General features: G+C 48.5%; 1 protein-coding gene across 4 annotated transcripts in view; it reads right to left on the bottom strand.

Annotated features, from left to right (window-relative positions):
- arhgef10 (Rho guanine nucleotide exchange factor (GEF) 10) overlaps nucleotides 1–14773 on the bottom strand; it is an 83967-nt gene extending 69194 nt beyond the window's left edge. Inside the window, exons 1-2 of one of the 4 annotated variants that reach the window (XM_076979156.1) lie at nucleotides 14544–14773; nucleotides 1894–2010 (exon numbers count right to left, since the gene is read on the bottom strand). In XM_076979156.1, the coding sequence (XP_076835271.1) occupies nucleotides 1894–1936 (43 nt within the window). In that variant the 5' untranslated portion in view covers nucleotides 1937–2010; nucleotides 14544–14773. The remainder of the gene's footprint in view (nucleotides 1–1893; nucleotides 2011–14543) is intronic. The other 3 variants (XM_076979155.1, XM_076979154.1, XM_076979157.1) reach the window with 3 other exon arrangements.
- Between the last annotated feature and the right edge of the window lie 2060 nt (nucleotides 14774–16833).

Below are 16833 nucleotides of genomic sequence, written 5' to 3'. Positions count from 1 at the left end.
CATGTACTACTGAGTAACCACTAAACTACTGAACAACTACTGAATAACTGTTTGAGGACAGAGTCCACCTGACTGAAGTAGTGCAAATGAGTCCTGCTTGGCACACTCACCTCAGTACACTCCCTAACACTCCCTACACCAGGGGTCACCAACCTTTTTGAAGTTGGGAGCTACTTCTTGGATACCAATTATTGCGGAGGGCTACCAGAAAGAAAGTTGTTGAGCGGGGGGGGGGGGGGGGGGGGGGTATTGGGTTCATGTGCGCATGTCAATTGCTAAGCGGGAAGACCGCTAGCAACCGCGGACAATCGCTAATAGCAGCAAAAACATAAACGATGCAGCGCTTTGGTGCATGGCAATATAGTGAGCTGTTTTTAAAACAAGCCCGCGGGCGACTCATAACATCCTCACGGGCGACATGGCACCACTTTGGTGACCCCTGCCCTACACACTCACCTCAGTACACTCCCTAACACTCCCTACACACTCACCTCAGTACACTCCCTACACACTCACCTCAGTACACTCCCTAACCCTCATTTACACACTCACCTCAGTACACTCCCTAACACTCCCTACACACTCACCTCAGTACACTCCCTAACCCTCATTTACACTCACCTCAGTACATTCCCTAACACTCCCTACACACTCACCTCAGTACACTCCCTAACACTCATTTACATACTCACCTCAGTACACTCCCTAACACTCATTTACACTCACCTCAATACACTCCCTAACACTCCCTACACACTCACCTCAGTACACTCCCTAACACTCATTTACATACTCACCTCAGTACACTCCCTAACACTCCCTACACACTCACCTCAGTACACTCCCTAACACTCCCTACACACTCACCTCAATACACTCCCTAACACTCCCTACACACTCACCTCAGTACACTTCCTAACCCTCATTTACACACTCACCTCAATACACTCCCTAACAGTCACTTACACACAGGTCTAATGTGACGTCACCACAATCTCCTCAGAGGTCACGTTCTGTCCAGCGAGGTCTTCTCAAGCAGACGAGAGAGGCAGTGTGTGTCGGTCTGGCCCAGAGAGTCTGAGCCCTGTGAGCAGGGCGGAGTCCTGGACCGGCCTGTCTCGTTTGAGGGGGGGGGGGGGGGGTCATTCATCACACAATGTGTAATCTGTTCTTCTCTCCTCCATTCTGCTACACCACGTTGGCCACTGTAGGTCACCTTCTGACCCCAGCATCACCATGACAACCAGTCGCACTGTAAGGTTTTGTCCGTGTAACATCAGTGTTTCTTTATGGCCATGTAGTCAGGGCTTTCTGTTCCCCTTACTACATTTACTACATACTCTTTATCCCATCTCTCACACACACACACACACACACACACACACACACACACACACACGCTCACACACACACGCTCACACACACACACGCTCACACACACACACGCTCACGCACATACACGCACGCACGCACACGCATGCACGCACACACATGCACACACACACACGCACGCACACGCACGCATACACATGCACGCACACACACGCACACACACGCACGCACACACACGCACACACAATCTCTAGTTGGCTTGATTTTACTGTTGTACAATCAAAATCTCTCAGTTTTCTAATTTAGCTGCATTTTTTCTGTTACGTGTGTGTGTGTGTGTGTGTGTTCTGTTTTTCTATTCCTCCTCTACATTCGTAGTGTCATTCCTTTTCTCTCCCACACTCCATCTTTCAGGGCCCCCAAAGCCCCTCAGTGGTGACACAGCCCTCCTACAGGACTGCAGGACATAACACAGGACTGGCGGTGTGACAGCGGGGCCGTGGACGTCACCGCCACCTGCAGTGTTTGTCGTGAAGCTCACAGAGGGCAGGACAGACTCACCATCGGGTGGGGGGGGAGGTGGGGGAAAATCATCCCTCTCCATGGGAGCAGGCGCGGTGTCCGTGGGGGGGGTTGGGCCGGCGGATGGTGGGGGCTTCACACACACCACACACACACCTGTGGAAGGAGAGTGACAGTGAGCCAAAGATAATAGCCTGCAGCACTAACCACGAGGAGGAACAGGGCACTAAAGGGGGCATTAACAGGACACTACCAGGACATTAACAGGACACTACCAGGACATTAACAGGGCACTACCAGGACATTAACAGGGCATTAAGAGGGCACTACCAGGACATTAACAGGACATTAACAGGGCACTACCAGGACATTAACAGGGCATTAACAGGGCACTACCAGGACATTAACAGTACATTAATAGGGCACTACCAGGACATTAACAGGGCACTACCAGGACACTACCAGGACACTACCAGGACATTAACAGGACACTACCAGGGCATTAACAGGGCATTAACAGGACACTACCAGGGCATTAACAGGACATTAACAGGGCACTACCAGGACATTAAAAGGGCACTACCAGGACATTAAAAGGGCACTACCAGGACATTAACAGGGCATTAACAGGACACTACCAGGGCATTAACAGGACATTAACAGGGCACTACCAGGACATTAACAGGGCACTACCAGGATATTAACAGGGCATTAACAGGACACTACCAGGGCATTAACAGGACACTACCAGGGCATTAACAGGACACTACCATGGCATTAACAGGACATTAACAGGACACTACCAGGGCATTAACAGGACATTAACTGGACACTACCAGGGCATTAACAGGACATTAACAGGACACTACCACGGCATTAACAGGGCATTAACAGGACACTACCAGGGCATTAACAGGACATTACCTGGACTCTACCAGGGCATTAACAGGACATTAACTGGACACTACCAGGGCATTAACAGGACACTACCAGGGCATTAACGGGACACTACCAGTGCATTAACAGGGCATTAACAGGACACTACCAGGGCATTAACAGGGCATTAACAGGACACTACCAGGGCATTAACAGGACACTATCAGGGCATTAACAGGGCACAACCAGGACATTTACAGGACACTACCAGGGCCTTAACAGGACACTACCAGGGCATTAACAGGACATTAACAGGCATTAACAGGGCATTAACAGGACATTAACAGGGCACTACCAGGACATTAACAGGACACTACCAGGACATTAACAGGAAATTAACAGGGCTTTAACAGAGCATTAACAGGACATTAACAGGGCATTAACAGGACACTACCAGGACATTAACAGGACACTACCAGGGCATTAACAGGACATTAACAGGGCATTAACAGGACACTACCAGGACATTAACAGGAAATTAACAGGGCTTTAACAGAGCATTAACAGGACATTAACAGGGCACTACCAGGACATTAACAGGACATTAACAGGGCACTACCAGCTCATGAAACAACGGGAAAAAGGCCCATAATCAGGTATTCAGTGTATAAATTCAGTGGAGGAAAAATTCCAAACTCCAAACACTTAAAATTAAATCCATTACAAAATCATTTTAATTAAGAGTGAAATGTCATCACTGCTCGTTCAGCAGTTGTGGAGTGTAAAAACGTAATGAATGTTCATGTTGATTGGAGCAGCAGGAAGACTGGGGGTTAATGGGCGGGACCATCTCGCATGTAATTGGACGGTTGATCCGTGGGTTCCTGTGCACGCTGGTGAATGGCAGGCAGGTCGTGGCTAATGGAGCTGGACCAACATCACGGGGTATCTGAGACTTCCCATCATCCTCTGCTCCCACCTCATCCCCCAACACACCCAACGAGCCAATCACCGCCCTGAAGGAGTGTTCTCAACACTTCCCTTCAGGACTGATCTGTGATGCTTGGCTCAACACAGGTCACGTGTGTGTGCTAGCGCTGGTGTTAGTGTGATTCCTCCTCAACACAGGTCACGTGTGTGTGCTAGCGCTGGTGTTAGTGTGATTCCTCCACAACACAGGTCACGTGTGTGTGCTAGCGCTGGCGTTAGTGTGATTCCTTCACAACACAGGTCACGTGTGTGTTAGCGCTGGCGTTAGTGTGATTCCTCCACAACACAGGTCACGTGTGTGCTAGCACTGACGTTAGTGTGATTCCTCCTCAACACAGGTCACGTGTGTGTTAGCGCTGGCGTTAGTGTGATTCCTCCACAACACAGGTCACGTGTGTGCTAGCACTGACGTTAGTGTGATTCCTCCACAACACAGGTCACGTGTGTGTTAGCGCTGGTGTTAGTGTGATTCCTCCTCAACACAGGTCACGCGTGTGTGCTAGCACTGACGTTAGTGCGATTCCTCCTCAACACAGATCACGTGTGTGTTAGCGCTGGCGTTAGTGTGATTCCTCCTCAACACAGATCACGTGTGTGTGCTAGCGCTGGCGTTAGTGTGATTCCTCCTCAACACAGGTCACGTGTGTGTGCTAGCGCTGGCGTTAGTGCGATTCCTCCTCAACACAGATCACGTGTGTGTGCTAGCGCTGGCGTTAGTGTGATTCCTCCACAACACAGGTCACGTGTGTGTGCTAGCACTGACGTTAGTGTGATTCCTCCTCAACACAGGTCACGTGTGTGTGCTAGCGCTGGTGTTAGTGTGATTCCTCCTCAACACAGGTCACGTGTGTGTGCTAGCACTGACGTTAGTGTGATTCCTCCTCAACACAGGTCACGTGTGTGTGCTAGCGCTGGCGTTAGTGTGATTACTACTCAACACAGGTCACGTGTGTGTTAGCGCTGGTGTTAGTGTGATTCTTCCTCAACACAGATCACGTGTGTGTGCTAGCGCTGGTGTTAGTGTGATTCCTCCTCAACACAGATCACGTGTGTGTGCTAGCGCTGGTGTTATTGTGATTCCTCCTCAACACAGATCACGTGTGTGTGCTAGCGCTGGCGTTAGTGTGATTCCTCTACAACACAGGTCACGTGTGTGCTAGCACTGACGTTAGTGTGATTCCTCCACAACACAGATCACGTGTGTGTGCTAGCGCTGGCATTAGTGTGATTCCTCCTCAACACAGGTCACGTGTGTGTGCTAGCACTGACGTTAGTGTGATTCCTCCTCAACACAGGTCACGTGTGTGTGCTAGCGCTGGCGTTAGTGTGATTACTACCCAACACAGGTCACGTGTGTGTTAGCGCTGGTGTTAGTGTGATTCTTCCTCAACACAGATCACGTGTGTGTGCTAGCACTGGTGTTATTGTGATTCCTCCTCAACACAGATCACGTGTGTGTGCTAGCGCTGGTGTTATTGTGATTCCTCCTCAACACAGATCACGTGTGTGTGCTAGCGCTGGCGTTAGTGTGATTCCTCTACAACAAAGGTCACGTGTGTGTGCTAGCACTGACGTTAGTGTGATTCCTCCTCAACACAGGTCACGTGTGTGTGCTAGCGCTGGCGTTAGTGTGATTACTACCCAACACAGGTCACGTGTGTGTTAGCGCTGGTGTTAGTGTGATTCTTCCTCAACACAGATCACGTGTGTGTGTTAGCGCTGGTGTTAGTGTGATTCCTCCTCAACACAGATCACGTGTGTGTGCTAGCGCTGGTGTTATTGTGATTCCTCCTCAACACAGATCACGTGTGTGTGCTAGCGCTGGCGTTAGTGTGATTCCTCTACAACACAGGTCACGTGTGTGTGCTAGCACTGACGTTAGTGTGATTCCTCCTCAACACAGGTCACGTGTGTGCTAGCACTGACGTTAGTGTGATTCCTCCACAACACAGATCACGTGTGTGTGCTAGCGCTGGCATTAGTGTGATTCCTCCTCAACACAGATCACGTGTGTGTGCTAGCGCTGGCATTAGTGTGATTCCTCCTCAACACAGGTCACGTGTGTGTGCTAGCACTGACGTTAGTGTGATTCCTCCTCAACACAGGTCACGTGTGTGTGCTAGCGCTGGCGTTAGTGTGATTACTACCCAACACAGGTCACGTGTGTGTTAGCGCTGGTGTTAGTGTGATTCTTCCTCAACACAGATCACGTGTGTGTGTTAGCGCTGGTGTTAGTGTGATTCCTCCTCAACACAGATCACGTGTGTGTGCTAGCGCTGGTGTTATTGTGATTCCTCCTCAACACAGATCACGTGTGTGTGCTAGCGCTGGCGTTAGTGTGATTCCTCTACAACACAGGTCACGTGTGTGTGCTAGCACTGACGTTAGTGTGATTCCTCCTCAACACAGGTCACGTGTGTGCTAGCACTGACGTTAGTGTGATTCCTCCACAACACAGATCACGTGTGTGTGCTAGCGCTGGCGTTAGTGTGATTCCTCCTCAACACAGGTCACGTGTGTGTGCTAGCACTGGCGTTAGTGTGATTACTACTCAACACAGGTCACGTGTGTGTTAGCGCTGGTGTTAGTGTGATACAGTTAAACATAATGTAGTTAAATTTTAAACATTAGGATTTATAATGTGAACACCCTCTATCTATAACAGTCACATCTGTAAATCCCAGACCAGCACTCTTTAGTCTCAGAAATCCCAGATTCTGACACACATAATAAAGAAGAAAATCCAACACATTAAATATATATAGAGATGGAGCAGAGAAATTAGAACAAGAGACAAAGAGAAAACACAGCCCATACATTCTACTCTTACTCTGTTGAGATCCTAAAATGCACAGAAAGATGTATTCTCTCTCTCTTTCTCTCTGACACTCTCTCTCTCTCTCACATACACACACACACACCCGGTCAGAGGAACAGTGATGTCATTCTATGGAATAAAGGCCCCTTGTAGATTCACTCTGTGACATAAATGTGCAGAACTGGTGGGAGCACAGAGCTTTTCCCACACACACACACACACACACACACACACACACACACACACACACACACACACACACACACACACACACACACACACACACTCACTCACACACACACACACACACACACACACACACACACACACACACACACACACACACACACACACACACACACACACACACACACACACACACACACACTCACTCACTCACACACTCACACACACACACACCACCGAGTGTCAGACAGAGAATGAGGGGTCATCTCACACATTTGTCCATTTAACATGCACATTGGTCCACATAAGACACTCATCTATGAAGTGAGATTTCTGGTGATCTGCGATGTTGATGCTGTCATCCAGCTGTGTCATGGCATCACACTATGTTATGACAATGACTTGACTGGAAAGCAATGCCTCAGTGAGCCCTCATGACTGTGGTCACCTCTGAACCTCTCCCTTTAGTTATGCTGCTATAGATTAGCCTGCTTCCCTTCCCTTCTGAGTCTTGGTTCTCCCAAGGTTTCTTCCTAATCCCCACCATCATAGGGAGTTTTTCCTCACCACTGTCGCCTTTGGCTCATTAGGGATCTGGACCCATACGATTGTAAAGCTGCTTTGTGACAACATGTGTTGTGAAAATCACTATATAAATAAATTTGACGTTGACGTTAAAACACACCACTGCCAACTACTCCCATTTACACTGAAAACACTTAAGTGTGAAAGCAGTTTTCATCACAAATAATCCCTTGTGAGATTCCGTCACTTCCTGCCAACGTCCTGTCACTTCCTCCTTCTCTACACTGATCAGGAAGTGAGCTCACCAATCAGATCTGAGGAGAGTGTTACAACACAAAGTGTAGCTCTCCGTCTGCCGTCCTGACCACTGTCCCATCTATCAGGTCTTCAGGTCATCTACATCTTCAGGATACAAATCACAATCATTATAGGATTAGAATTGGAGTGTCTTGTTTAATGTCCTGCACAAACTATCATTAGCTCCACCCCCTAAACACACACTGGAACATGTAATGACCTTTGTGGCTGGAATGTGTTCAGTGTCTCGCTTGGCTTCCAGACAGAGACACTCGTTATGACATCAACATGTCGTCTGGGGCTGGTGGTCCAGAACCCTCATCAGCACATTCAGGTTAATCCAAACCTTAAATGATAACAGACTCGTGTGTGTGTACGGACCCAGCCTGGAAGCCTGGAAGTGTCTGATGAGGCAGAGGAGCAGATCTGAGAAGGTCAGCTCTCCATCAGAGGAGCAGGTCTGAGATCTGCTCCTGGAGATACAGGGGAGCTCCCCATCAGAATGTGCTGCCTGCAGGCCACAAAACATTTCTACTGTCACACACACACACACACACACACACACACACACACACACACACACACACACACACACACACACACACACACACACACACACTCACACAGCTGCTGTAGCATGTCAGAACAAGTTGCTGATGCCTCACCACAGTGGGAACAGAGCAGGAAACACTCAATCACAGACTTACAGACTCATTCACAGACTTACACTCATCCGCAGACTTACAGACTCAATCGCAGACTTACAGACTCATCCGCAGACTTACAGACTCAATCGCAGACTTACAGACTCAATCGCAGACTTACAGACTCAATCAGACTTTTTTACAGACCCATTCACAGACACATTCACAGACTCTTTTACAGATCGGCACTAAGGCAGGTAATTGGTTCAGGGACATCAGACACTGTGTGACTCAGTGAAGTAAACGTGACCGTATGAGGATTCTTAAAGGGCCAGATACGTCTACAAGAAGATCAGAACTACCACAGCTGCTACATCTACGTAGGGAAAGAGAGAAGAGAGGAGAAATGAGGGGGTCATCGTCATTTCTCTTTCTCTGACCCCAGCTGTCCTCTGCTGACCCGGCCTACTGTCTCTCTGCCTTCTGTCTCTCTGCACTACTGTATGAAGTGCAGCGTGACCCCTTAGCCAATGACAGCACAGGGGGCGTGACCATGATCACAAAGCCCTTCAGAAGGGACAGTGAAATAATGCAGACTACTGTCTCCACTACACACTCACCATCACTCACCCAACGTCCTCACACACTTCTCACTCTTCCTGCTTCTTCTTCTTGCCCTGTCTCTGTCCCTTCTCATGACTGGGACTACCCCGCCATTTCTCTCTCTCTCTCTCTGTCTCTCTCTCTCTCTCTCTCTCTCTCTCTCTCTCTCCCTCACACACACTCACTCACTGGCAGCTTTATATCCATGGGAGGAGAAGTGTCAGCACAGAGAACAACTCTGACTGTGCCCAACATCCCCCACTCCCTCTCTCACTGAGAGAGAGAGAGAGAGAGAGAGAGAGAGAGAGGGGAGAGGGGAGAGAGGGGAGGGAGAGAGAGAGGGAGGGGAGAGGGGGAGGGAGAGAGAGGGAGAGAGTGAGATAGAGGGAGGGAGGGAGAGAGAGATGGAGGGAGAGAGAGATGGAGGGAGAGAGAGAGAGGGAGAGAGAGTGAGATAGAGGGAGGGAGGGAGAGATGGAGGGAGAGAGAGATGGAGGGAGAGAGAGAGAGGGAGAGAGAGTGAGATAGAGGGAGGGAGGGAGAGAGAGATGGAGGGAGAGAGAGTGAGATAGAGGGAGGGAGGGAGAGAGAGAGACAACTTACTCGTTCAAATAGAAACCACTGGAGATAAAACCAACTGTCAGCAGTCACACCAAACTAACCAGAACATGCTTGCACAAGTGCGTACACACACACACACACACACACACACACACACACACACACACACACACACACACACACACACACACACACACACACACACACACAGACAGGAGAATTTAACACTGTTGGTTTATTGTCAGTGGCAATTAACTCAAGCCTGTATTAAGTACACTGGGACAATATGTGTCAGGATGGCATGAAGGAAGAACTATGTGGCCACAGAGCTGAACCTTCTGAACCTTCTGAACCTTCTGTCCAGGGATTCTGTTCAGATCAAATCTTCAAAATGACATGACTATTTTACACGTTCCTTTGTTAATGCCTGGCTGACTTACAGACAAACTGCTGCATGTGTAATGACTGTGGACAGCACAGACAGGTACAGGCCAATCAGAGCTAGCAGCACAGACAGGTACAGGCCAATCAGAGCTAGCAGCACAGACAGGTACAGGCCAATCAGAGCTAGTCAGGACCTGGTGTTCATAACCAGAGTGATTAAGGTAGGAGGGTCAGGTCACCTCCCCAAACACACGGGATGTGCTGATGGATACCAGCATGATTCACTGAACCACTGTACATGTTAAGACCACTGCACTAATATGGACATGTAGCATCTTGTACGTGTGCATGGAAGGACTATGTCCTCTACACACACACACCCTCACACTTCACTTCCTCTACACACACACACACCCTCACTCTTCACTTCCTCTACACACACACACCCTCACACTTCACTTCCTCTACACACACACACACACACACACACACACACACACACACACCCCTCTTCACTTCCTCTACACACACACACACCCTCACACTTCACTTCCTCTACACACACACACCCTCACACTTCACTTCCTCTACACACACACCCTCACTCTTCACTTCCTCTACACACACACTTCACTTCCTCTACACACACACCCTCACACTTCACTTCCTCTACACACACACACACACACACACTTCACTTCCTCTACACACACACACACCCTCACTCTTCACTTCCTCTACACACACACCCTCACTCTTCACTTCCTCTACACACACACCCTCACACTTCACTTCCTCTACACACACACACACACTTCACTTCCTCTACACACACACACACACTTCACTTCCTCTACACACACACACCCTCACTCTTCACTTCCTCTACACACACACACCCTCACTCTTCACTTCCTCTACACACACACACACACCCCTCTTCACTTCCTCTACACACACACACACACACACACACTTCACTTCCTCTACACACACACCCTCACACTTCACTTCCTCTACACACACACCCTCACTCTTCACTTCCTCTACACACACACTTCACTTCCTCTACACACAGACACCCTCACACTTCACTTCCTCTACACACACACCCTCACTCTTCACTTCCTCTACACACACACTTCACTTCCTCTACACACACACCCTCACACTTCACTTCCTCTACACACACACACCCTCACACTTCACTTCCTCTACACACACACCCTCACTCTTCACTTCCTCTACACACACACTTCACTTCCTCTACACACACACCCTCACACTTCACTTCCTCTACACACACACCCTCACACTTCACTTCCTCTACACACACACCCTCACTCTTCACTTCCTCTACACACACACTTCACTTCCTCTACACACACACACCCTCACACTTCACTTTCTCTACACACACACCCTCACTCTTCACTTCCTCTACACACACACTTCACTTCCTCTACACACACACCCTCACACTTCACTTCCTCTACACACACACCCTCACTCTTCACTTCCTCTACACACACACTTCACTTCCTCTACACACACACACCCTCACACTTCACTTCCTCTACACACACACACCCTCACTCTTCACTTCCTCTACACACACACCCTCACACTTCACTTCCTCTACACACACACCCTCACACTTCACTTCCTCTACACACACACCCTCACTCTTCACTTCCTCTACACACACACTTCACTTCCTCTACACACACACCCTCACACTTCACTTCCTCTACACACACACCCTCACACTTCACTTCCTCTACACACACACCCTCACTCTTCACTTCCTCTACACACACACACTTCACTTCCTCTACACACACACCCTCACACTTCACTTCCTCTACACACACACCCTCACACTTCACTTCCTCTACACACACACCCTCACTCTTCACTTCCTCTACACACACACTTCACTTCCTCTACACACACACTTCACTTCCTCTACACACACACACCCTCACACTTCACTTCCTCTACACACACACCCTCACTCTTCACTTCCTCTACACACACACTTCACTTCCTCTACACACACACCCTCACTCTTCACTTCCTCTACACACACACACCCTCACTCTTCACTTCCTCTATACACACACACCCTCACTCTTGACTTCCTCCACACACACACACACACACACACACACACACACACACACACACACACACACACACACACACACACTTCACTTCCTCTACACACACACACCCTCACTCTTCACTTCCTCTACACACACACACACCCTCACTCTTCACTTCCTCTACACACACACACACACACACACACACACACACACACTTCACTTCCTCTACACACACACCCTCACTCTTCACTTCCTCTACACACACACACACCCTCACTCTTAACTTCCTCCACACACACACACACACACACACACACACACACACACACACACACACACACACACTTCACTTCCTCTACACACACACACCCTCACTCTTCACTTCCTCTACACACACACACACCCTCACTCTTCACTTCCTCTACACACACACACACACACACACACACACTTCACTTCCTCTACACACACACCCTCACTCTTCACTTCCTCTACACACACACACACCCTCACTCTTAACTTCCTCTACACACACACACACACACACACACACACACACCCTCACTCTTAACTTCCTCTACACACACACACACACCCTCACTCTTCACTTCCTCTACACACACACACACACACACACACACACACACACACACACCCTCACTCTTCACTTCCTCTACACACACACACACCTCTTCACTTCCTCTACACACACACACACACACACCCTCACTCTTAACTTCCTCTACACACACACACACACACACACACACACCCTCACTCTTCACTTCCTCTACACACACACACACACACACACACACATACACACACACACACACACACACACACCCTCACTCTTCATTTCCTCTATAAGTGGTCCCACTCTCATGAATATATCCTCCTCACCATGTCTATCATGTCCAGATCATTTTCTCACACACGTCCCTCGTCTTCCCCTTCACAGCGAGGTGACAGCAGGCTTGTTGTCCAACCATCAGTCCTCCAGAGGGACGAGACGTCTCCCTCTGCTCCTGCGTCCTACACAGGGCCGGCAAACTCACAGCCTGTCGTAAGTGTGGATGGTGCTGGTTGGCCAGACCGTCACTGAGGACGCGTAACGTCGAGCACATGGAGACGTATCTGACCAGCCTGGTTATGATCAGGTAGCTCCAGCACACAGGAGCAGCTGTTATGGGTTGTGTTGGGGTTTTAATGCACTTAGCAGTTAGTGCATTAAAAACAGGACAGAACAACAGAGAGAAGAGCAGAGAGAACTCGTGTGTCCATCTGTGTAAACCTGCACTACCCCAGAGGACTCAGGGACAGGGCTGTGTGTGCTGCGTCCTCCAGGGGGCGCTATCCCTCTGCTCAGGGCCCTAATGGGCTTCAGGAAGTCTCTGACCAGGGCGTCCTGTACCTCAGCTCCTGGGAATCAGGGCAAGATGGCCTACCCACCCAAAGCAGATCTATTAGCACAACAGTGTCCAGAACTGAGCTGAAGTTCCCCCCATCACAGCCCGGTCCTTGTTCCTGAAGGCCCGATAGACTGCACTTCCCAAACACATTTCAGCTTGAGTTAAACGAGCGCATATCAGAAGGTGCAGGCCAGAGAAGCGCCAGTGCACACACAGCTCCCACGTTTATTTATAGAGCAGTTCTGGGCGCGCTGACCGGGCCCTCCACACGCTCGGATATTTGTGGCATTTGCTAAGCAAATTAACGCAGTGGGAGCGGAAGCTTGAACCATGGACGAGCCCAGACCAAACACACCATGGACGAGCCCAGACCAAACACACCATGGACGAGCCCAGACCAAACACACCATGGACGAGCCCAGACCAAACACACCATGGACGAGCCCAGACCAAACACACCATCGACGAGCCCAAACCAAACACACCATCGACGAGCCCAGACCAAACACACCATCACGAGCCCCCTCCCAGTAACTCCTCCCAGTAGCGCCACGCCCACACGCCACGCCCACATCACGTGACCTCGGGCTCGGCGCTCCTCGAGCGCTCACGTCACGTTTCAAAGGATGTGACAGTAAACACGAGTGTGTTACAGATGAGGACACATTTATAAAGTCCCTGCAAGTAAAAAACACACGGACATGAAGGACAAACGCACTAAACGTCAAGTATGGTGTGTGATTTATGTCATTTGTGCGTTCATAACGAAGGACGTGCACCTGTATCCTTGAAAAGTACGAAGCGAGATGATTTGAATTCCCAGTAATTACTGAAGCGCCCACCACAACTACCTCCAACACCACCACCATCAACACCACCACCAACACCATCACCACCATCACCATTTTATTGATATGTAGGTTATACACTTAAACTATGTTAAAATTAATACTTTAAAAATACTTGTTTAATCATAAATACTTTTAATCAGCAAAAATCGAGGACTAATGTAAGGGCACAAATCACGGCGGGTGTGTCACGTCCAGCGGGTCAACACCGCCTGACCCGCACCAGCAGCTGGGACACTACACCAGAACTTACTCATGTACTGGTACCACACACACACACACACACACACACACACACACACACACACACACACACACACACACAGTGTTTAACAGTATTTATTCAGCTGTACATTCTCCACATTCCGATCATTCGGACGTCTGTAAGAATTCCGAGACCACTACCCAAAGTGAGATTATTTGGGTTTACTCACCATATCGGAACCGTTGTGGGGCGAACACGGGCCACGTCGCAGTTTGTGCGGCTCGCAGTGACGCTCAGCCGGACTCCAGATCCTCCAACATTCCCAACGCAACTTTTCCACGGATCCCCCAAACCGAGCTCTCGGCGACCTCACCTCCTGCTGCTCGGCCATTGGTGGAAACATCCAACACAGGCCTCCTATTGGCTGACACGTACGTCCATCAACATTCCTCAGGGTTCCTAGCGTGGATGAAGTGCGTGCGCTCCTGGACGCGCCACGTGACGCGTGAGGTGTCGGTGCAGCAGGGTCCCGGTCTCAGAACAAACGGACCGACACCATGAAGACGGAGGACCCGCTTATCCCGTGTTATCCGGTGTTATCCGGTGGATAACGTTCAATTCGGAACTCAGAAGAATAACAAGGCCAGCAGTTATGTAGGTTTAGTTAAACCCACAGGCTGAAATTCCTGGAGTAAATAACGCACCGTGATATATGAAGTTCAAACCATGGAGTCAGACGTTTGTCATAAATGTATATGATTAGCAAAGTGATTTTCATCCATTACATTAATAAGAACAAGAAAAAAACATTTAAAAAACAGTTAGTCTGGTGAATTACGCTATATATTAAATTACATCCACAATGTACTTAAAGTACACTAATAAATTACAACAGATGAAAATGGCGGAAAAAATAATTTTTCTAATATCTCAGAAAAAAGCCCACATGCTTTCTGTTACACTTCATAGCAAATTAATAACAAAATATATAATTGCTAGAAGATAAGTGTGAAAATTAGTATACAAGGATAAAAGTGTAGTGACGTCGTCCGAAGCGTCCCCGACCCCGTGCATGGCGCTTTACTGCCCTCTGGTGGTCACAACGCATTTAGTAAAAACGTGTGTAAAGTATTGGGATGTTGTAGGGATGTGGTGGAAGTCACTGCGTGTAGGAGGTTCAGTATATTCTTTGAGGTATCATCTCCTTCAAGTCTCTGTTTTGATAACTTAGCAAACTTGCCGTTTAAAATTATTTACCATAATTTAAAGGGACAGACATAATACTTATACTTAACAATACTTGACATAATACTGGAGTAGTCTGTTTCCTGTGGTCTGTACTGCCCCCGGTGGCATTGGTTTAAAGCAGACGTATTCAAATCCCAGTCCTGAAGATGCAACCTTCACCTATGGGATGACAAAGTGAACCACATAGTTACATTAATCATTTATGCATCTCCAATCTCCAGATGATTAAATCCAGGACCAGCCTTGGGTTTGAGCTACAGACTAATGCCAGGGGTCTACAGACTAACGAGATCTTTCTGTGGTCATAATTCCTTCACGAAAGGTAAGCTGTCACCTCAGGACTGTGACCACCATCTCTAGTCTTCTCAATATTTGTAGCGCTCTGATGTTGTAGGGTTATAACTATATATAAGTGAGAAGTGTGGACTACTGCACAGATCCTCCACAGGGGCGGGGTCTGACCGGCTGCTCCACAGGGGCGGGGCCTGACGGGCTCCTCCTCCACAGGGGCGGGGCCTGACGGGCTCCTCCTCCACAGCTCTTACTCAAAGTGCCATCAGAAGGAACAGAACTCACTCAAGTGTGCACAACAATTAAGTTTTATTAAGTGCTTTAGTTAAAAAACAAACAAATCAGGTTTTATACCAGTTTGTGGTAGGTAGATCTGAAACTAAGATTTTGAACAATAGCCAAGATAAATAGTTAAACTAAACACAAAAAAATGTTGCATCAAAATGAGTTGCATAATTTAACACAAAAATAAATACATGTTAGGAAGAGAGTTCATCAGGGTTTGAGAGGAGGACACGTTTGAAATGTGATAACCGTGGTTCACTAGATACAGACGAGGACACGTTTGAAATGTGATAACTTTGGTTCACTAGATACAGAGGAGGACACGTTCATGAGTGACAGCTGGAAGCATGGTGTTCATAGAGTGGGAGGGGCCACGTAGAAACACGCCCACATCACAGCTAAGAAAAACACCCGGCTGCTTATGTCTTCATATACTATCAGCAAGACGAGATAATTTAACAGTAACGACGTAACAGTTACATCATGATGACATGAACAGTGGTAACCATTCAGAATGAATCCATAAGCCCTCCTGATCAGCTCACTGACCTTTACAGGGCCAGACTTGGAGAGGTAAAAATTATATATACACACACACACACACACACACACACACACACACACACACACACACACACACACACACACACACAATGAGCAACACTGCCAGGCTGAGCACTGTCAGAGAAGGTTTC

The sequence above is a fragment of the Brachyhypopomus gauderio genome, chromosome 17, assembly GCF_052324685.1.
Source record: "Brachyhypopomus gauderio isolate BG-103 chromosome 17, BGAUD_0.2, whole genome shotgun sequence".
NCBI lineage: Eukaryota > Metazoa > Chordata > Actinopteri > Gymnotiformes > Hypopomidae > Brachyhypopomus > Brachyhypopomus gauderio.
Note: the sequence above shows the minus strand (reverse complement) of the source record. Positions and strands in the feature narration are given on the sequence as shown.